At 43.1% G+C, this 24096-nt stretch overlaps 1 protein-coding gene across 1 annotated transcript; it reads right to left on the bottom strand.

Moving 5' to 3' along the window:
• Nucleotides 1-202: 202 nt before the first annotated feature.
• Nucleotides 203-9185, bottom strand: smad3b (SMAD family member 3b). Its single transcript, XM_047596172.1, has 9 exons — nucleotides 8594-9185; nucleotides 5358-5551; nucleotides 5117-5251; nucleotides 4886-4960; nucleotides 4736-4786; nucleotides 3303-3515; nucleotides 3070-3207; nucleotides 2816-2960; nucleotides 203-1923 (listed from the first exon to the last, which is right to left on the bottom strand). Exons 1-9 carry the CDS (start codon nucleotides 8794-8796, stop codon nucleotides 1800-1802), a joined length of 1278 nt encoding a protein of 425 aa, XP_047452128.1. The 5' UTR covers nucleotides 8797-9185; the 3' UTR covers nucleotides 203-1799.
• Between the last annotated feature and the right edge of the window lie 14911 nt (nucleotides 9186-24096).

The following is a 24096-nucleotide window of genomic DNA, read 5'->3' as shown; positions in this document are numbered from 1 at the left end:
CTTTTACTGTCAATTTGAAAAAAAGAAGAAAAAAAAAATCCCAGTATTAACTACATAAAGTAGAGCAAGCGCTTGACTCATCACCTCCAACACTTTGACAGTGGGATTTATTACAGGACATCGCATTGCACTTATGTACAGGGGATTTACTTCTTCCTGGTTGCTATGTATGTGAAACATTGTTTTTAAGAAAGAAGTCATCTTACTCTGTTGCAATTTATTAAAATGTCACAGGTAAAACAATGGTCATCTGAGAACAAATAATAGGCTACATGAAAAAAAAACATGTATGTAAGACTTGGAACAGAGAACCACCAAGTAAGAATATCAAGGAACACAAGTACTGATACAGATCTACCATCTACCTAATGCACTGTCGCACACTGTATTTTAATTTAGCTACGCGTAACTGTTTTAAATAGATTACACGGTGACTCAGTCTTATGTGTTGTACTGTAAGTAGGTGCAGGATTAACATGGTGGTTTCAAGACAATGACCAAGGACAGTGAGCTTATTACACATGCCTTATATCGTAGCAATGTACATGTAATATACAGTATTTGTCGGACAAGCAAATTTTCCACTACAACTAAAGCTTTACGCTGATCAACACAGTAAACTGGAAGTGCATCATTTACCCACGAGGAGCAGAGTGTACTATTGATTAACAGGTGATACTACATTAGAAGACCTGCGTTTTTGTTTTCATTCCACATGCCGTCAAATGGATGAACCACAGTCCTCGTCGTGAGCTTCACACTGAAGTCACGCCGCGCCTAAATTCAGTCGGTCCGCTATGATGCCTCATACTGTATGTCACATATGTCATGAAGTAACGGTGGTGCAGTGATCCTGTGTGTCACACAACTAAGAGCTAATTGGTCTGAAAACTCGTGCTTGCCAAGTTCTGGGTCGTTAAAGCAAAGTCTTACTGTGAATCCGCCCATGCCAAAGGTCAGCCAGGTCCAGTGGTTCAAGCAAAGCATGACTACGAGAAATCACAAGCTATAAATATTTATGTACAATTGTATTGAGGCAATAATAAAAATATATTCCCATGCAGGACAATATGCAAAAATAACTTATAAAATGTCTCTTTCACTGAGCAAAATAGTTTTCATACAAGGTTCTTTTACAGACAACAATGGTGCTGTCTCTCTTTTTTTTTTAAATAGATAAAATACCAATTAAATGATCAATTAGATAATTGATGCTTACATCAATGCATCTAAATCAATATAGTACAGTACCTTGTAGTTAAATTATTAAATATATTCTATTAAATGACTACAGAGAATAACATTTTTTAATGTTAATTCATGGTTCAATTGATAAATAGGCCTCTCAGTGATTACAAAGAGTGGTACTGGGTCACTGAAACACCAATGATGGAAGCGTACTCCTAATCTTCGTTAATTCATAGAATCAAAAATGTTTTGATGGCCAAGCTGAAACTGTGCCTCGACTTCAACTTGGGAAACCAATCTTTCAGTCCACAACCCTGGGCATAATGTCTGAATGAAAAATGAACACAATGCACTTTTTTTTTTTCTCCCTGTGAAACCTACTGCAAACACCACGTGGCCGTCTGTTGAAAACATGTCAAAAAATTGGAAAATAACTATTAAATGGAAACACTAAAGAAAGTGCTGTACACGTAATGAGAAATGTATGACACAGCGAGGGGGGGTCGTGTTTTTTATGACTTGATGAATGGTGCGTCTCTTCTTATCATCGCTGACAAGTGCTCGAGCTTTCCTATGTGTTTAAGTGTGGGTGGGACGTGCGCGCGCGGCTCCTAGGACACGCTGGAGCAGTGGATGCTGGGAGAGCCCATCTGCGTGAGGACCTTGTCCAGCCACTGCAGGGGACCGTTAAGATGCAGCTCTATCCAGCAGGGGGTGCTGGTCACTGTCTGACGTCTGCAGGACACAGGGAAGGACAGGGACAACATAGTCTGTCAAAGCTTTTTTTTTTTTTTTGAAATGCATCACGGTATACGTCTAAAGTCCCTGTGAGACATGTCTCTAGCAGCGTCTACTCAGCATTTTTTAGTTGAATAAGCACCAGGACCGAAGCCAACTCCGGAGGCTATTTCTGAAGTCATTCAAGTTTCTACCGGAGATGTTTTCCTCCAAGGTGTTTGGTGCCAGAAATACAACACGTACCATTCATAGTTCAGTGGGAATCTCCCTTGCAGAGGGAGTCTGAAATATGTCCGCCGCCCACTCCATGTCCCCCTCACCACTGCATGCCTCCTGCATTCTTTCTCCTCCTCTGTTGCCAGCTCACAGCTGCACCCTCCCACATCACCTCCTTCCTACCCTTCCCTCGCAAGTCTGCAAAAAACTTCGGTCTTTTCTTTTTCCCCCTCCGCACTGAATTCAAAGATCTTATCCAGGCACGACGGAAGAAAAATGTCAGTAAAACATGTGGATTACCTGCTTTTATTAGACATTTACTATGTCTCCCCACTGAAAAATGCAGAATGTTTACCAGAGCAGTGAAAGATCATGTTTAATGTAGTACATGGGGAATTATTTCGTCTCTTTAGACCTCTTAAGTCTAGTATCAGCCAGTCGGATCTTATGCACCGATATGTTCGCCAGCATGGAGACTAACATTCACTGGTTAAAGGGGTTTAATATACTACATAACCTTTAATTATTTCTACACGAACTGGTTGACCTTTCTAGTGCCTTATACGCCCGTTTTATTTGCAAGCCTTAGCTGTGCAGAAATAGAAACACATTCAGCCATTAAAACTGCCAGGCCGCTAAAGGCATTCATGTAAAGATTTTAAAGAATATTTACCTGTACTCAGCTCCCCAACCTTTCACGAAACTCATGCGAATGGTGCACATCCTGGTGAGCTGGTAGACGGCCTCGAAGCCCTGGTTGACTGACTGGGCGAGCAGGGCAGCAAACTCCTGGTTGTTGAAGATCTTAAGATTGCAGCCTGACAAACCAGATATTTATTACTAGCTACGCACTGTTGCACGTGAAAATATGTCGGGTGTCATTTGGTCATTAAGAACTCAGTCCGTATCCGTCAATCTCACACTGACCTGGGGGTATTTTGCACACGGTGGCAGGATGCCAGCCGTAGCGCTGGTTGCAGTTGGGACTTTGGACAAAGATGGCACTGTCACTGAGACACTCCGCGAACACTTCTCCCCCGATGTAGTACAACCTGACGCCCCGTCCTGGATAGAAAAATTTATATATATAAAAAAAAAGAGTGTTGATGAGGACACAACAACCTGCGGATCACGCCAAACACAAACCAGCGAATGAGTACCTATGTGCCTGCGTGTGAGCTCCACTGCAGAGTTGCGGTTGACGTTGGACAACAAGCCCAGACAGAAGCGTTCCGAGTTGGAGGGATCTGTGAACCCGTCGACTGTAAGAGACGGCTGGGACGCGTGGAAGGTCTCTCCCACGCGCTGGTTCAGCTCGTAGTAGGAGATTGAGCACCAGAAGGCAGATTCACAGTACGTCACAGGTTGTAAGTCTGCGTCGGGGGGGAGATGAAGAGACGGTGATATATACAAGCTCAATTTAGGTCAGGGGAAAAGAATTAAGAGGATCACGAGAACAGGTAATTTCACCGTGAAGATTCAAACTGTTGATTAAGTCCCCTTTGATTTCTCTTCAAAAGCTCTTTCCCACGACCCCCGCGGCCCCGTCCAGAAATGGACAAGACATGACGCACCTATTTATTTTTTCAACAATGACCTCCCGGTGGCTTTCCACATAGATAGAATAACCTGGCAACCGGATATTTATGGCATTATCTTGCTCTGTCTGTGGCTGGCCTCTCCACAGACGGGGACAGACCACAGACAAAGACTCCATTCATAGCCAGCTTACTCTGTTACTGCCCCGGGGCTGAGCCTCCCAGACGTGCTCCACTCATTGCCTGGGTATTGCTCATCCGTCTCGCAAAGATATTCTCATCTTAGACTTTTTGTAAACACGACTGTCAGTTATAAAATAAACATTTTGGTCACCGCGCTGGTGAGCTGCAGTGTTCTTGACTGTCAATCAAACACCCACCAGAGAGAGCGCTTCCCTCGTACGGTAGGAGACATTTCATAGAGACAAAGATAATCGTTACGACAAGACTGATCATGTGGCGCATGTGGAGGGGAGGAATTCAGGTGTGCGGTAATCAGGGTCACCAGGTACAGGCAGGTAGGAATGGGTCCATTGTTGCAGGATAATTGAAGCTTAAAAGTCTTCAGAACTGGTCTAGTTTGATCTTATTTCAGGTCTATAACACACATCGTGTAAAGTTTGCTTTAGCCAGCTGAGCGACCAGGACGTTTTTCACATATGTTCTGATTTATACAAAGTCCATGAGTCTCTCACTTCTGACAGAACAGAATATTTGGAAATCTCTCATACAAATAAACTTTTTAAAGCAATAATCCGCTATTTAACTGTGCAGCCGTTATTGTCTTCCTAACCTGAGAAGAATCTATAAAGTTGGTTTACATTTATCTTATTATGAAGCAGGTTTAAGCCGTCCGACATTTAGCATCATCTTTTCCAGCAAAACAAGCAGCAGAAATTGCAAACCTTAAGAATAACCGAATCATTGTAAATGAATGGCTGATATTTATGATTTGATTACACACGGCTGACCTCACGCCCTGCCACCAACCAGATAGGAGCACATAATGAATGATGTGCTCAGCAAGTAAAGCTGACCCCTTTGATTTTGCTTACCAAGATTACTGTTTGCGGGTGACAAAGGATTGGGCGACAGGCTGGGTGAACCTGAAATAGAATAGTAATAGAGGGCTGGTTTAGGCCGGGGATAAGGTGTCATTAAAGATGAATTTGGGTTGTGTGTGTGTGCACAGTCACATGACTAACCCGTGTCCATGCTGTGATTGAGCTGGTGGTCGTTTGTCTCACCATCCTCACTCAAGTACCCCGGTGGGGGAGTTTCTGTAACAAACACATGCAGACGAGGATTAAACACACGACTCTTCTTACACGAGCGCATATTTAACGTCGGCAGCACGTTCGGGAGCTGCAAGCTAAATCATCCCTGAGAAAAAGAATTTACGGGCTCTTCAGAATGAGTGACACAGTTGTCCTCACCAGGAATATAGTTACTCTGAGGCTCAATGCCGGCGGGGAAATTGGTGTTTTCAGGGATGGATGGGCTGTAGTCATCCAGCGGTGGGAACTCAGCGGGGATATCTGTATGTCGTGGCACTAAGACAGGAGGCAAAACTGGAGGCAACATGCAAAAAAACACAGTTCAGTTCTGTGTGCACTTCGGTAAAAGCATCATTTTAAATACAATCATTTGGATCGCATAGCAATTAACTACACTCACTTGGCGTCTCCACCCTCTGGTAGTGGTATGGGTTGACACACACTTCATCCTTCTTGGTGTGAAAGGCGAATTCACAGTGGTCGACAGCCCTCAGCTCATGGTGGGACTGCAGGTCTGGCCAGCGCCACAAGCGACAGTAGATCACGTGGGGAAGACCTTTTCTGTGGGAGACCTGCAGGCGTCCATCTAGAGACCTGGAAGACGCCACAAGTCGCGGGACGGCCACGTTAAATGGAATCGCCCTGCGGCGCTCTGCTCCGCGGTTGAAATGTATGTTTGGAATAATGGGGCAGAGCCTGTAATTCATCTTTAGCTCTGTTTCCAGATTGCAATCAATGACGTTAATGTACAACATTAACTGAAGGCAAAACCCCAAAGCCCAATGTTTAAAGCAGTTCATGATGTTTTTCCTCTAATACGGCTCAAGAAATATTTGTATTCATTTATGCTACAGAAAAGCCAAATATACAGGTCACTTAAACTGGAGTTAGTTTATGTAAAAATGATGAACCCTGACATGTACAGTGTGTATCTATGCGGTGTAGGACCATGTAAATCCATCTAAGGCAAACGGTTAAAAATAAAGAAAGAAAGAAATAAGGGGCAGGTCTGTACCAGATCCCTTACGTGGGGTAATGGCTTTTTTCCAGATGAACTCAACAACAGTTCAGCTCATAGTTAAACCGTCAGACAAGAAACATATGGTTCCCATTCTTCATCAAGTCTCAGCCTCTGATTCTGCACAAAACTGAGCAAAAGTTTCAGCAGTGAAGGGAAGCAAAGACATTTACAAAGTGAATCAATTAACATCATGTAACTAACATCCATTTCTGGAAACTAACTAACTAATATTTGCACTTAGTCTCTTGTTCTTCAAGGTAAGTGGAAGGTCTCATGGACATTGGAGCATTAAAGATGGCTGTCTTATCTGATCCCATATGACAGACTCCATGAGGTAAAGATAAGGGAGGAATATGTTCTGTAGCAGGATATTTCTTTATGGATCTAGCTGTTTGTGCTCATCGTCACGCTGCAGAATGAACTTGAGACCAATCTGACGCCTCTGATGGTACTTCATGATAGATAGGAAGCATCTTAAGTGCCTTAAACATTTGCACACCGCTGTATGGGTTCAAGGAAAACAAGATAACTCAATCTTGGTGCCAGTTCCAAGGTGAGCGACAAAACACACTGTATCATCAAAACTCCCGCACGGATCAGTCGAGTACTGGAGCACATCTGAGCTCAAAGTTCAGTGTGGATGGTGCAAACTTTTCCAGGTAAAAGTTTCTCTCTAAGTCACGTACGGAGAGGTGATGAAAGCGCAGGAGGCACACAGTAACACTGAATCACTCAATAAATCCTCAGCCGACAGCAAGACAGCTGTTATTCTATGAGCCTACAGACTGATTGAACCACAATCCAAACAGCGGCCCACGCCCTCCATACAGTCCCGGAGCACATTCCCAAGAACTGAGAATACGCTTTTAATGTCGGTTACCACCCAAGCTCCTACACAAACCGTAAAGGGGGACTCCCTACAGCGAGGCCAACAGGCCGGGTAGTAATCTATTAAAAAAACAGTAATTGGACAAACACCAAAAATGGTTCATGCTTTAGAAATGACGCAAAGCATTTACACCGCACTACACATACACTTGACAAAACAATAGGTACACTTGTAAAAACAAATATATTCTGATAATACAGTCCCTCAATATCTGTATACAGTGTGACTGTATGGTCACTGTGGGGGATGTATTTTCTGGTGGTATTAAACTTTATTGTACACTAAAGAGTTTCTGTTACTAAGCCAAGCCCACTGACTATGACAGGGCCGCATCAACTAATACTGAATACCATAACCTTCATGAAGACTTGGTGCACGTTGCTCCACTATTAATACTGTATATAATATATATGTATATATTTCAGTCGTCCAGAACTGTGGTCAGCACCACTTGTTGTTCTGCAACATTTTTAATGTAGTTTGACTTTTGTTCGCCGCCTGAAGATGATGTCCAACGAGACTAATTTAACCTCGCACATATCTTTGCTCACTCATTTAGACCAGCCCACTGAGAATACAACTGCATGCCCGGACAGAGCTGCACATAGGTGTGTCTGGTCCATTTTTAGAGGTGATGGTTATGTTTTGCTTTTGTAAAGATGCCAACAACAACAACAACAAAACAGCACAATCAGCAGTAGAAAGTATGTGGTTTAAACATATAACACTGAAATGTGACTTGACCCTCATATCTTTAAGTTGTACTACTATCTTCTCATTTAAACGCAATTTCTTTTCCTTATTCTTTTAAACCAAATCACAGCTTTGTAGCACAGTAGTTTGACATTTGGACAAAAGCTCCAATAAAGCCCTGACCCTAGAATCACCCCAGGATCTGCATCACAGCCAGTGAGACCACCTTGTAGGACTGACACACCAGACTTGTCATAGATGGGTATCCCATGTGGGGAATCCCAAACTGAAGCCTTATAGCAACTTTCCCAGAGTGCACACACACACACTGCAGTCTAAACATCCTCTGTGACTCACTCCTTCTCCTGGTCACTAACACGTGTGAACTGGCTGTGGACATGTTTACGCAGCAGCACCAGATGCACCCACGGTTACCGCGAGAAACCTGCTCTGACATTCCTGAAACGTGCCCAGAGGTTTTTTGCAAACACCGACCAACCACTACTGTACGTCGCAGTTCTCCTCAAACTTCTGACTTGCAGGTTATCTCAGGTCGACGTGACGACACTGGTGCGAACTAACGTGATAAAATGACATAACACAGAGCAGCATGCTACAGACCAGGTCTCATTGCTGTGGTGTTAGCTCACCATACGCGTTTTTGGTGCATTCACACTGTTAAATGACAGCTGGGTGTTAATGTTTACCCAGCAATATATATACATTTTATTCAAAATATGCCTCTCTTAGTCAGCTAATGCTAGCTCTAAGTATTATACAAGGTTGTTTTGACTCTGGTAGCTAAAAGCTAACAATCCGTGCAATATAAAACCCGCTGTGCAACACAAAACGTTTAATTTCCTCTGCAACACATAAGCCCATTCACATATTTGAGGTAACGTTAACAACACGCTTCAATAACAAAGCGCTTGATTGCTATCATTAGCTCCCCTGCTAACAGGCTAACGCTACCTCGGCTCCCTCGGTGGAGGCCTGGAGGTGACGCTGCCCGCCTCTTTACCTTCACCTTTACCTGGGTATGGTTAAGCATTTCGTGTTGACATTCTGCGTGGTGATGGATTTCTCCAACTCCTCCAGCTGCCCCGTCTTTTTCAACTTCTTCACCAGACTTTTGACAGCCTTTTCGCACCATTTCTCCTCCTGCCCGTTCTGCTCTCCTTTCTTCCAGCCCAGGAGCCTCTTCACGATTGGAGGGGTGAACGGTAATATGGACATTTTTTAAAAAAGAAAAAAACAAAACAAAACAACAAGCAGTCAGTTACGGTGCTCCGTAATAACTCAGTCGTCCAGGATTGCGGAGAGCACGGCTCAGTCAGCTGGTTGTATGGATAAACTCCCAGACAGGACGAATAGGCTGCTCTGTGCCGGGGCTCAGCAGCAGCGGCGGCGGCGGCGGCTTGCGTCGCAGCTTCCCTCCGGTGGACTTGACTGCGAGTCGGACGGAGGAGAAACACCTCCAACACCTCTACTACCACCACCACCAGCCAGGGAGCCTGATCCTGCCCCTGATCCTGCCCCTTCCCCTCCTCCTGCCCCTCAGTCAGCTGCTGTGTCCTCCACCTGTGTGCGGCTGAACTTTCCTGCGCATCACGCACGGAAATGAGAAACACAATTATCGCATTGCAATGCACTGATGAAGGCATCAGTTATCCTTTTTGCACATGGTTGTTTGGTTATTGGTTGTACACCCATTTCATTTCACGTATTCACTTCATATATTCAGTTATTTTAATCCAAATATTTTTTAATAATTTGTATATTGTATATTGTGTTTTATTCTATTTTTACTATTTATCAGAATCAGCTTTATTGGTATACGTGCACATACAAGGGATTTGACTCCAGTCTCTTTGCTCATGTATGATGTATGTATGGTGTTGAGTGCATGCATCTATCTATCTATCTATCTATCTATCTATCTATCTATCTATCTATCTATCTATCTATCTATCTATCTATCTATCTATCTATCTATCTATCTCAGTCTGAATGGATTTATTAACCAGTTTCCATCTTTGTTCTGCTTGTGATCTCTTCCCCTCCCAATCACCGTTTCTCCCTCTGACTGTTTCATTGCAGTTTTACTTTCTTAATTTGCTGTTATCTATTTTATCTCTAGCCTATCAAGCTTCTCTAATACCTTGTGGTTTATCTGCCCCAGTGTTTTAGCCGGGTGTGTGTGCGTCTCAAACTGGAAGTTTCAAAACATATGCATTCAATTTTAAGCTATGCATGCAAATCTTTTTTTTTTTTTTTTGGTAACTTGATTTTACAGCCAATGAATGTGCAATGTGTAGATTTTACAAAACACGTTGCTTGATTAATTTATACTTAAGCTCAATTAGTTTGCTTCCTGCAACCATTTCTTATGCATTCAAACTTAAGAAATTGGAAAAATGTTGTAATCAGAGATATGTCAACACTGAAAACTGATCCAATTTTTGCATTACTGCATCCACGAATAGAAGGCACCCGGGAGTAATCCCTTTGATCCCCTCATAAAAGTGATTTAATTTCACCTCAGATGCATCTTTCCAGAAATGGATGAGGGAGGTGACTGTGTGCATTCAGTGGCACTTGGGTTTTATGGTGTTATTGATAAGTACACCCCTGGCTGCTGCCTCCAGTAAACAGCAGTGTGCCCGTGCTATAAATATCCACGCCGAGGACCAGCCTCCTCTCCTTCTTTCTCTATTTATAACCTCCATCAATGACTGCTGTCTATTTTTAAGCAAGTATTTGGCATGGGTTCTTGCTTCCTTCTTCTTAAATAAATATTACTGCTATCTTGGCAGTGTCACCTGTAAAGTTATATTAAAGGACACCTTCATGAGTCTCTGCAGAGCAGTCAGCTGGCATCTCTCTGAAAGTGTTCTCTGTTCACGGCCCTAATAAACAACAAAAGGCTTATATTACAGGTAAAAGTTAGGGAGAGTATTGTCCACAATGATATGATTCATCTGCTGGCCCTTATCAGCATCCTGAGTCCAATGCCTTCAAGGGTTTTGATTTGTCCAATTGCAAATAGTCGCACAATGCAAAGATATGCACTTTAACTCTGTTTTGAAGTGTACACAGACAAATTATCCTCATACATTTGACTTTAATTCATCTTTATGTTCAACATAAAAATAAATGACCATGCTCACAGGGTTTTCACATATTAATACAATATAAAATATACTTTTCTTTCTTTTTTTTTCACAAGCTGTTGCACACATGTGTCTGGGCTCTCCTACACAGTGTGGGTCAACACATCGCATGGAAAGTGTGTAATTTAAGTATATTAAATAAAATCTCCTCACACTCTGTTTAAAACGCCACTAAACCAACCAGGCCGAAGTGCGCTGAGCACCGCTTTCTTGCGTAGTCCGGATGGTTTGCTCCGGGGGCCGACACCTTTCACAACCAGGGGACACGAGCTGGACAGCTGGTGTGTGGACCTTTTGTGTGTGTGTGTGTGTGTGTGTGTGAGTGTGAGAGGGAGACAGAGAGAAACGGGGTGCTGGTGGAGTATGTGTCAGACAGGGGGACAGATGGGCCACAGCAGGCAGGAGAAGGTCTTAGGGACGGAGTAAAGAATGATTTTGGACAAAAGGCACGACGGCTGGCTGAATAAGTGATGGCTGCGCACAATCTGATGGATAACAATGGCATTGTGATGGACCACTCATGGGCTGTGTGGGAAACAAGCAGGTTGTGTTGGAGCAGCCCAATCAGCTGGGCGGCTGTCACAACAATACTTACACAAGGATGCAACAGCAATTAGAGTAAACAGTCTTTTGTGTGTCCATATGGGCAAATTATAGTGACATTTATATTGTTAGGAGATAACTGAATTCTCTTAAAACTTCTAAAATGAGAACAACAACAGAGAATCGTTGAGCTGCAGTCACAGCTCTGCTATAAACATACGTTCTGCGTGATGAGCGCCGGCTTCCCTGCATATTGTATGATTAAAAAATAAGAGTAGGTCACGTTTACCCTTCACAAAACTGTAATTGACTCTGCAGCTAATTGCAGTGTGTTAGTGTTGGATGTAGCTGTTCGGCACGGCCCCATGTGGGTGGGGTCCAGCTCCCCCTGCAATCTCTGCCTCCTTTTTTAATCTCTCTTCACACTGCAAGCTGTTATCTGTTGCTTGCAGCCATCAATCTCTCCCCAGACAGTGGCACCTCCAAATCTGGGGCAGCCGTGACCTCCCTCTGTTCTCCAGCCCTCTGGCCCGAACCAAAGCGCCCTCAAATCCTCCTCCTATGGCTCCATGGAAGCGGCAGACTGTCATACCCTCCACTTGGAGGCCTCATCGTTGTGTTTCTCATCGTTCAACAGAGCTAGCTATGTTTCTGATCTGATTTATCTTGCTGCATAATGTCCTTTCCAGTGGATTATTCATCAGCATCAATAAATTAGTCACATGTGCTTTGTCCATTACTAAGAGCAAATAGCCTGGCATGTTTACAGAGTAGTGGTAACTTTTACAAATAATGCATAATAGTATATTAGAAAGACAGAAAGAAAGAAAGAAAGAAAGAAAGAAAGAAAGAAAGAAAGAAAGAAAGAAAGAAAAAGAAAACCACTAACATACTCAAATATTGTATTTAAACACAATTCTAAGGTACTTGTACTTGAGTATTGATTAATTTTATGTAACTTTTTACTTTGACTTCATTGTCTGTCACTACCCTTATCTGACAACTTCAGATAACTACTCATCACGTCATAGTTCCTTCATAGTGAATTAGGAATACGACAAATTTTCCTTCAGTAAATAAAGTCACCCAACACAGGAAAATCAGCTCCACATCCGTTCGCCACAGTGAGTAAATAAAGTAAATTTTCAATCTGCAATAAAAGATAAAGACGCCAAGAACTACGACGATAGTAAATAGTTTCATCATTGAAGGAAAAATTAGGTTACACCTCTAGTTATAAAAGGCGCTTCATCCCTGTGGTACCAAGTTTGCTTTATTATTAAAATATTAGATCGAAAGCAGAATGAGAGTCCTGTGAGTGATTCACGTTGCTCATTCATCACAGAATATTGCCTTGACACATTTTGTGAAGGTGCAAGCAGGTCTGAGGCCTGGATGTTTCATTCAGCTCGTGAATTCATGAGGTGGTGGAGTGTGGGCAATGCAGAGAGAAAGCAGATAACATAGCCCCACCTAGTGGCCCCATTCTAGTGCTACGACACCTAATGTTCAGAGCCACGGTTCCAGGAGAGTGTTGTAGAGGTTAGTGCAAATATATTGCGCTGTATAGAAAGTCGACATTTTAAATAAATTGTCTATTATTATTTAATGCTGGCAAGCCGTAGGTTCTGCCTTGAAGAAGGCTTCTTCTTTTAGAACATGTTTTGTGTGACTGGATTTAGATCATTCCATTTCCCCGTCATTGCCCTTTTTTTATTTTTCCATTCTCTTCTTTTTTCTTTTCTAATCTAATCTGTTATTTTCTTTTCTTTGAATTCTTTGCCCACGCCCAAGTATGTCGATGACACGCTGTGATTATAATTTATTTGTGAATCCGTGCCATTGACCCTTTGACTTATATGCTGTTCCATAAACACAATTTACATGTTTATTGTGAACAATGGCCCATAACAGCATTACGTTGATTCAGGGGCTTTGCAAAAATATCTCCTCATCTTACATATGGAAAGAATGCAGCACTTGGCCATGATTCATTAACTTCACCTCCAGGCAAAATGGCTTTCTGTTTGGCCTGCACCTCAAAGCTCCCGGCCCTGTGTTTATAAAGGCCATCTCACTGGATGACTTCAAGACTTCACGGACGGATATCATCAGTAACACACACCGGATTATTAATTAGGTTATTAGTATTTATCACGTTTGTCTTTTTACAATTTGAAAATGAAAGCAGACTTTATTTCGCGGACCTCTACGCACAGATAAAGCTGTTATCTTTACAATTATCTGCACAAAGCTTGTGGAACTTGTCATCTTCCAAAATCTGGTAAATACACTCCGTCACTCACAGCACCGCCAAAACTAATGATTGTGAAATTAGTTTCAGAGCAATCAGGAGCTCCCCTGCTAAGACTCACTGTATCCATATGCATGAAATTGCTTGCGTTAATACATGCTATGAATCGTGGGTAATGCAGTGAATAATTCTGACTGCATGCAATAACGCTATCTTCTATTAGACCGGGGACTGTTGTGAAGCTGGAGCCCCGTGGCAATATGCTTGTAAATGGCCATGTATGGATAATTAAGCATTACACTTGAACATTAAAACTTGCTTATTTCAGAGAGCTGCAGGCAGCGGAGAGCTCTTATTGGACTCATCACTATTTTTGGTGTTTCCCTATAATGTCTTCTCATTAGTATGAGCATGCGAGCAGTTCTGAACTTTTTTTGATCTCTCCTACTGTATCCTGAAAATGGGTTTTCGTTAATGTGAGCGCACTAACAAACTGACTTTTGTAGAACATTTTCCATTTTCCACAAAGATATAGCTTTGTTAGCTTTACTGAACATACACAACAGGGCATTAAAACGTAAATAACGTTTATTTTGCACATTTTGTATAAACAGCAGAATCTCGTGTGCAGACAGCTAACACCACCAACCCATATTTATCTTATTTTAACAGCTGACTGACAACAGGCTGGTGCAGGCCAAAACCTTGAGGCAGGTTCATTCAGACCTGCGTCAGTAACAGGAGGTCAAGACTCAGAGGGTTTGAACAGCGAGAGGAGAGGCCACTCCCGTCTCTCGGCCGTTACGCACAAGCAAACCTCAGCTGAATCGTGAGCCGCCTTCGCCGTGGCTATCAGTGTAATATCTGCCACCGCGCAGTCAGACGGTTAACAGGACATGACAGAGATATGACGGCGGGTTCGCGTTGAAAGCTGCCAGCCTTTGTCTTTACTGTTTGTGTTGGATGTGTGTCCCGGCTGTTTCTTGACGCACACTGGGAGCCACGGATGAGAGGAGAGAGAGAATAAATGAGTAAGGACCAAACTGCCTTAATTATGTGTCGCATAAAATGGTGTCTCTAAAAAAAAAAAAACTTGCAAAACACACACACAACCAAATCACCTCTGCTGTTTTAATTTGGTGGTTGAGGAGAAGAATTTCATGATGAGGCCGCCTCCGACGCTTAAACTTAAAACCACACTTCCCGTTTGACGTGCACGTCTTTACCAGCTAAATTAACTGTGTGTGCTGACACGGATTAAAGTTAAATAAGATGATGTCACATGGATTAAGCCTGTCTGTTGAATCTCCATCATAATAAAGATACTTTTAGCTCCTTGGTTAAAATGAGTTTCTGAACAGATCTGACAGAACATTAAATAATTTGCATTATGATACTAAAGACAATAACCCGGCGCATCGGACAATATTCACAAATCTCCCCAAGACAAGTGTTCTCAAAAAGCTCACGTGACCTCATTCTGGTCACGGTTTCAGAGACAGACGGACGCGATTCTGTCCGCGTCGCCGTCCTGTATTGTTTCCACCGCGGCCCTGCTCCATCCTGTCGGCGTCCTTGAGAAAGACCCTGAAGTGAGTGCTATTTGTGTCATCAGGAACTGAAGTGTGTTGCATTGTGTGTCTTTGCTTCATTTCATTTTGCAGGCTGTAACGACAACTCGATCAACGCCAGTTCATTTCGGATTTTCATACCGAGCCTGTTCCCATTTGTGGGCATCACAACGATTTCGGCATCACCTTGATTTTCACACCAGCTGTATTTTCCTTAACTTTGCGCCGTTTTATGTGTCGATGATGCAGCCGACTGATTTTGAAACGGGTCCGTGGGGTTTCTCTTCTTGCAGGTGCCGCCCGTCACTCATTAAAACTGCAATCTTATTATCTCTGCAATGGGAAGGCAGCTTAATGTGACTTAGAAGATGATTTAATGTGGCTCAAGGAGAAGAAACCAATCGGGCCCATTGCAGTCTTCAGCAATAGTCTGCATTCATCAATCCTGGATTATTATTATTATTATTATTGTACGTAGCCTCTGGTCAACACACACAATCAGTGTCTGAAGCAGTTTAGTGCAAAGAGACACAAAATAGGTCTCAAATAATTAGTTTTAGAGCTGGTAGCCTCAAAGAAGTGACATGTTGGATACAGTCATATCACTGGTAAACAGACACAGAAGTGAAATATAAGAGGGTTTGAAAAGACAGGAAACTTCTCAAAGAACAAACACTGCATGCAACATTTCTGTCAAATAATAAAAAAAAAAAAATACTTTTACATGACAAATTAACACACAAATAGCATGATAAGTGTAGACTGGAGGGAGTGTGAAAAGCGGAGGAGGAGGTTTCAGCAGCAGCAGCAGGGGAGAGACGTGTGCACCAGGATTACTTTACTTCATTAAATACACAACATAGCTGCGATGCCTGTGCTCTTTCAAATCCATATGTAAACCATTTCCTCCCTCCTCCTCCTCCTCCTCCTTCCTCCCTCCGTGCCTCCCCCTCCTCTCCTCTCCCTCTCTTAAAACCTCCGGCTCATTAGTGAAGCCTTCATGACATGGCTTTACCTAAATGCCGTGGATTTTTCCATTCTCTTTCTGGCCCATTCTCAGGCTCGGTAGCTGGAAGAGAGGCCGGGGAGATATTTTCTCGTTTCAGCAACATTCCTCTGCATAGATTGCTTCTTAATAAGCAGAAAGGCTTTCTTTCTTTCTTTCTTTCTTTCTTTCTTTCTTTCTTTCTTTCTTTCTTTCTTTCTTTTTCTTTCTTTTTTTAATGCACTTACACTAACCAGCGAATGAGCACAACACAGAATGAAAGGATAAAATCCAAACGCTAATACACTGTTACGTGTTTAATGTGTATTGACAAGAAAGATTAATGGAAAAGACGCCTCATTTCAAGTTGTTTTATCTGAAAGACAATTTAACAATCTCTGATTCTTTGTTTTTCTTGTAAGCAAATATTTTACACCAGGTATTTGGTACTGATCTAACAGTTAAAGGAACAAGTCACTTTACAGGTAGAAATTTTTATGTTTGAGATATAAATAAAGATAGATAGACTGATGATCTCTTACAGATAAATTGTTGTTTTTTATTCAGATTACTACTGAAGGAACACAGAGGGAGTCAGATTACTACGCTTTATATTAGATAGCTAAACTAGTTAAAAATATCATCCCACAAATGTAACATGTGACAATAATCAGTTAAATGAGCAGTTTGTCTTTGAATTTGATACTTACCAAGAACATTTTGCTACACGTGTTTTTACACTAAAACATTTAAATGAACAAAGCCATGTTGGCTTTGTTCATTTAAATGTTTTAGTTTTGAAAACGGTCCGTTCTGAAAGAACAAATGAACATCTCCACTCATGCCTGTGCCCACTATGACAACGCCATCAGAGTCCACAAGGTGGCAATGTAACATTTATTTGAGTGCTTGTCAAAAAACGAGGAATTCACAGTCAGTCTTTCTTCTGCTGCTTCACCACTGTCACTTATAAAGACACTGATGTGATGAGAAATCAGCAGACTGCACAATGTCTGATGACATCTTAATTATGCAGCTTTCTTTTTTTTTAAACACTTATCTATTTCTATGCGGATGAGCCACCAGTTTTTTGATCCAAACTCCCTACATGTCATGTATCTGGTGTGATTTGCAAAGGGACTCATAGGGTCGGACAGAGACAGAAGACGAGAGAATGACAGGCTGGAGAGGACGCGGCTGAACGATCCAGTTTTCCGACTGGCTCCTGTATTTAACAGGGAGTGCTTTGGGGTGAGAAGTTTTTTCCTGTTTATCCATTCAGTGGAAAATAATATCCTGTAAAAGGCCAATAAGTTTCTGTCTTTGAACTCGCTGAGAGTTTTTCTTCCCCACTGGCTCACGCTCTTCGGGAGAAATGAGAGTGCAGCAGCTTGACGAAGGACTTCCCATCAGCCGCCTCCAAACCTCCACACATGTTTCTGATAGACCTCCACAAGCCCCAGTAATCCGAGGGCAGCTCATTCAGAGAAAGAGGGAGTGATAAAAAACAGGGGTGGGTGAGAAGGAAGAGAAGGAGATATGGAAGGGAAGGATGGGCTAGAAAGCAGAGAGGGAGCAGGCCAAAGGGGAAGGGAGGATAAAAGGAAACATTTGAGTATGTAGCGGTTATTTGGCTTCTCTGGGGACGACACTGTAGGCTTCTCAATTTAAAAATGGCAGGGTTGTTTGTTCCTCTTTGCCAAATCCTCTGTGTCAAGATCTTCGTTGTATAGAGAAAAGACGTTATTAGACTCACGTATTGTTTTACACAATATCCCCAGCTATTTCTGCTGTGACGGACCGAGGGGAAATGAAGGCTTCGGGCTGGAATAAATGGTCCAAAACAGGATGAAAAGTGTTACTTTGACAAATCTGGACAACAGTTATTTGCTCACACTCTCTAAAAACGACTCGGTCGGAGTTGTCCATCAGAGGACTCGCAATATTTGCATGTCAAGGAACCACACAGACGCTGCAGGTCCTCGCCGCTGTCTTAAACACAATGCAGCCCTTCACACTTCCCTCGGTTCCCCCCCCCCCCGTCCCTCATAAATCAGCCTGAAACCTGTGCGGACAGACAAGCGAGCGTAAACACCTGTTGTGGTGCGTGTTTCTATTTTAACACGAGGTGAGTGAGTGTCAGCGTGCAGCATAGGGGTGGTAATGGAGGGGGAGGGTGGGGGGTTTGGGGTGGGGGTTCGTTCTGAGGTAGCTTCGAGTAGAAAGGCACGGGGATGGACTGTGAAATCAAAAACAGCAGGCTACAAAGAAGCCTCAGCTGGAATAACTCACTCACAAAAAAAAAAAAAAAAGTTACTCTCCTGCGTGGAGGCAGACTGTCTCATCCCCTCTCCTCTCTGTGCTGTCACAAAGGGAGGGTGCGACTGTCATAAAACGCGGTTGCAACAAGCTTGCTTTTCTTACTGAGGATGACAATAAGTGGGGCAAAGTATATTTTTTCAATTTCCAAAAGGTCCAACAGCAAAGGAGTGAAACCATACCAGCTCTTATAACTCTATATAACTTTATGCAAAAAGCAGATGCCTGAGTTATATTTACGTGCATCCATACGTTATATATGTAACGTCAGTGAAGAGCACCAACAGTGTGGACACATTTACCAACCCGTCATTTTATCACACCATCCCTGCTGTGCCACTTTTTTAAATATTGTTTTTCACGTTATAAAGCCAATGATTTTGAATTTGCTTGTTCGGATACAAACTGAGACTTGCGTCACTTTGTCGTGACAGTTAAGTTACACTTACAGTCCCGCAATTAATCCTGCACTGAGGATGAAGCTGTTTTAGAGAGATGCCAATTCAGGCCCCATCTAATAATTCTCCAAATGTTTAGGACTGTTAGAGACAAGAAAGGAGGCATCAGCAGTATGAGTGAATCATAGTTAACCGTCTGTGTGTTTTTATATCACATAACTGGATCACAAACTGATCAATTATGTTGCAAGAAAACGAAAAGGAATTTGCAAGGTAACAAGTTCCTACAGCTGACTGTAGAAACTCCCCAATGTACTCAACTAGATAACATGCTGGAGCGTGCAATATTACAGTATTTATATATATATATACATGCAGGTAATGCTCTAATTAATGTGTTACGGTATGTAAGTATGCCAACGCTGGCAGAGGGACTAGGTCAAGCGGCGGCCTCTACCCCGGGCTGGAGAAGGAGAGTGAGGTCATTGACTGCAGGACGGCGTGACACCGCAAACACAGACGCAGACAACACAAACAAGAGGCCGACACCGGTGGCTAAGGTAGGGGGGAAAAAAGTAAGTTACACTGAGTGTGTTCAGATGGTCTCTGTGTTCGGAGGATGGAGGAGTGCGTGTGCACATGGCTGTGTTTAGGGCCTAGAGGCTTGTTTAGCTGACCTCAGTGAAAGCAAACCTCATGACAGAAGGTCTGGCATTGTCTGTGTGCCCGGGCTGCACTGGAGCCAGACGGTCTGCCGGCCGCCAGCTTTGCTTGCTTATAACGGCTGAGAACATCCGATCCCCTTGGGGAGGACAGGAGGGGAGGGGAGGGGAGGGGAGGGGAGGGGAAGGGAGAGGAGAGGAGGGCAGGGGAGGAGGGGGTGGGGAGGGGGGGTCTGCTGCACCACTCGCCACTTTCCTCTCTGTCTTTATCTCTGCTCTTTAGCCAAGGAACAAGCATTAGCCAGGTCATCAGCTAGTATGTTTATTATGTATGTGCACGAGAATGTGTGTGTGTGTGTGTGTGTGTGTGTGTGTGTGTGTGTGTGTGTGTGTGTGTGTGAGAAAAAGAAGGAAACAACAAGGAATAGAGCGAAAGGACGGAAAGTTTGGATACGAGCATGTGAAACACAAATGGAAAATATTATCTGTGAGAACACACAGCGAAAAACAGCCGAGAGGAGTTTCATTTCACATCTAAACCTTCCAGCGCAGGTTATCACACACTGTGAGTGTCAGTGTCAAAGTATTTCATTGATGAGCGTGCCTCCTTTTATCCTGTCCAATTCACTTCCATTAATTCATCCATCACGGAACGAGAAGGCCGAAGCTTTGTGCTCTGACAGAAACAAATGGTCTCTAATCACCTCCAGGCGCCCATGTTCAACCATGACAGAACACTTCCACTCCTCCTGAGCTGTGTATTTGCGAGCGTCCGTCCAGCTAACCTGTCACGAGACTCCCCACGTGGGCCTCTAAAGGAGCTTTGGCCATCCTCAACAAACCCGTGAAAGAAATATGGAACATTTCAATGTTGATATATTACATAACTTGCTGGGTGGAGTATTTTCCCCCCCGACGTGTCTCAAAATAGTAAGATTTCATTCTCCGTGCGTAGCGTAAGGTGGAAAGCAAACAAGCCGGAGGGAGGGTAGACAAACGTTACCTCTGCTGCTTCAACTTAATGTTCACAAGTCAGTGTGGGAACAGGCAGCCATCTCCATGACTGCATGGAAAAAGGGAAAACCGAGGCAAGAGGAGGACAAACTCTCCCAGAGCACAGATTCATGTGGCGGTGAGACGGAAAGGGAAAAATAACGAGGAAGGAGATGCACAAAACAGAAAGGCTTTGGCTCGGTGCAGCGGTCATGATATAACAACTGTAAAAAATGTCCGACAAGAAAAAGACAATTTGTTTACACAAGAACATAAAGAGGAACAAAAGTTCCAGTGAGGAGTGTTTTGATTAACAGCCACAGATTGGTTCAAGGTGTGTTGAGTTTATTTAAAGCCCCACTAATCAGTTTTATACCAACAAAATAATTACGTGTCATATCAACAAGGCCGGTGGTAACGTAGCTAACAAAGAGTGTTGTCAATCGGCTGATGAGCATAGCAGAGCATTTAGCAGCGTAGGAGTCATGTTTGCCTCACGGAGTTGGTAGTGACCAAAAATGGAGCCTGAAGAGGGTAAATATTTGACTCACATTCACCAACTGACTGTAAATAAAGTGAATAAAGACCATCACTCATTAGATTCCCAAAGAGGGGAACTGAAGCTCAGTGTGGTTGGCACCGATCGACGCCATCTTGGCAATGCCTCACTTCACCTAGCTCCTGGCGGCTTGAAAAATGGGAAAAGAGGTGGAGCTGAGGCAACACATTCATTCATTATTTCACAGGATTAGATTTTACAATCCCTTGTGCCAAGATCCGAAGCAAAATTAGAAGCGCTTTCCAACTGAAAAACCGACCAGCAGGCTAGCAGTCAGCGACCAACGAGCAACCAACAAGGAGACACCATCTAACTAGCCTAGCCAACCGCAGTGGACCCATGTAATCCTGTCCCCCAGTAGAGTGTGAGTGTAACTGTCAGTTGGGGTAAAAAGTGATGGGATATGTGACTACCTGTCAACCACATCCCTTCATTGTGCCAAGAACACATTTAGAAGTCCAAAAAAAAACCAACTAGCAACCAACACCTGCTAACTAGCTTAGCCAACAGCAGTAGGCAGTATGCGGCACATCATTGGGGTTTTCAAGCGGGCACCTCTGTTCACTGATGTTAATTTAGGCCCACATACCTCAAGAATGTTTAACAGTGAGTTCCAGCGTCGTGGAGCGTCACCCCCCTCCATGCTACCACCACACAACTGTGACTTTCAACCGAGAGATTAGTTTAGCCCTACTACAAACTACTAAAACCACTCAGCTAGCCTTACCTTTAGCATGCTCCTCAGCTAGCGCTTAAAGTTTCCTCGTTAGCCGCAGCAAGTAAGTGGCTGTGGCTAAGGAGGAAACTTTAAGCGTTGATATCACTTCAAATAGTGAGTTTTATATTATATATAAAAAAAATTATATAAAAAAATGCACAGAAATGATGAATGGATAAAATAGAGTTCAGTATGTTTTTTATTTATGTTTTTAAAGTTGGAAATATTAACATGGAGTGAAGATTCTCTTTCATCCAGGTCATGGTTTAAGTGAAAAATAAAAGCAGAAACAAAGGAAATTGGACTCAAAGACATTTCACCACTCGTCCAAGTAGCTTCTTCAGTTAAAACCCAACAACAGATGTTTCAAATAAAACCTAAACTCGTGGATGTGTAGCGAAACATCTTCAAGGGAACTCGACAAATCCAGTCTATCTCTTTTTATCCTCTTTATTTTAACACGGGGCTGTGTGGCAATTTGAAAAACTGCAGATTTAGACACTTCATTATTCAGCCCCAAAGATTACCGCTTGCATCCACCAAATGACCAGACACCAAGATCCAAATAAACACTGACACTGCTGCATATCTGCGTATCTAATCTGGTAACCCGCAGAGTCTCTGTGTGAAACTGGCTGAGCTTTCTCATGAATGGGTCAGGAGAGGTCAAGTAAACTGGTTTGTTGTCACTGCAGTGTTAAATTCTTGCTAACGGATTTGCAAAACTTGATAAAATGATAGCGTTACGGTTGTTGTGTTCACTGCCCGCAGGTGTCCCGATAAATCACATATATCACAGGTACGTGTAGCGCAGCACCCGCCCCCTCACGTGATGTTGCTGAAGAGGAAATTGTGAGGTAAATAGATATGGCGTGAAGACATTTGTGGGCACCAAAACTATCTGATCTGATCTAACTACTAACTGCTATCTAATCTGATCGTCTTATCAAAGGGAACAGCAGTGTTTACAGTGAAGGCAGAGATGTAAGGAGGACCGAAACTATCTCTTATTAATAGATAAATATCAGTCTGACTGTGCAGGTAGGCATTTTGATCAACCACATGGTAAAAGGTTGGCCCACCTTGCACAGAAATATATAAACTACAGTTTGAAATGAATAAAATAGATAAGATGTACAAGTAATTGTAAGTCATTTATTTATTTTTGATTGTGAACGTATTGGTATAAAAGTAATACCGGATCTCCTATGTTGACTTTGTATCTGTTTGACGAGCTATTAACTGCTAATGTTGTCATATGTTAAATCATTAATAGCCTGCAGTTCGTTTATCTACACTGGGAACAGTGAGCAGTCATGTGCTGCCCAGACCCCTCCGTGTGTGTCCGGTAGCTGGCTCCTCGCTGCACACTTACAACATGAACAAGGCCCAAACACCGCTGCACATCTGGGGCCTGAGCTGGCCCCCAGCCACGGGCTCTTGTGTACATTACAGCTCACTGTACATATTCATACCAGCAGCCTGACACACAACTCACAGGGACATTCTTTGTGGACAGAGGTCAAACAAAGTTTAGGCGTAGCAATGTTTGGAACATCTTGTGCGCATGCTGGTTTGTTTGAAGGTGTGTTTTAGCCGAGAACTGCTCTGATATCCAGCGCATCTCGATTGTTCAACACGAACCCATCTGTCACAGAAACTGTAACACGGCAGGTTTGCCACGTCAATGATCAAACAGGGAAACGTGCGGGGAAACGGCACTAATGCAGGTGAGACTGTTAAACCTCCAGATCAAATGATCAGCTGTGGCTTCATCTCACCCGTTTACAACTGTGGGAACCGAAGGGATATCAAGTCACCGATCAGCATGAAGATCTTTGTCAAGCGGCACATCAAAGCTGAGATCGTAAACAGGAGCATAAAAAGTGCTGTGGTATGTCACGAGAGCTGAGGGTGTTTTTTTTTTTTTTTAGAGCACATGATTCGTTGAAAATTATTTAGAATGTATTCTTAACATTTATGATGGTGGTGGATGCGTTTTGATCGCGTTTAACCTGTCTTACATTGTGTAGGTCTCCAAACAATTCTGCTTCTGCGAATGAGGCTTGTTCCACTTCATCCCACAGATACTTGATCAGTTTGCGATCCAGTGAATTTGGAGGCCAGGTCCAACACCTTGTGCTGATCTTCATGTTTTGTTTTTTGTCTTCATTGCTGTGGGGTGGGGGTGCCTGGTCTGGTCCAGGTGGGCGGTACATGTCTAAAGAACATCCACACGAACGCCAGGTCCAAAAGCCTGTCAGTGGTTTTAATGTTGTGGCTGATCGGTGCACCCTGTCATACTTGGAAAATCTAGTGAACCACACCAGTGCAAACAGATGTAGAAATACTCACTGTGCT

Source organism: Mugil cephalus, chromosome 10 (genome assembly GCF_022458985.1).
Source record: "Mugil cephalus isolate CIBA_MC_2020 chromosome 10, CIBA_Mcephalus_1.1, whole genome shotgun sequence".
NCBI lineage: Eukaryota > Metazoa > Chordata > Actinopteri > Mugiliformes > Mugilidae > Mugil > Mugil cephalus.
Note: the sequence above shows the minus strand (reverse complement) of the source record. Positions and strands in the feature narration are given on the sequence as shown.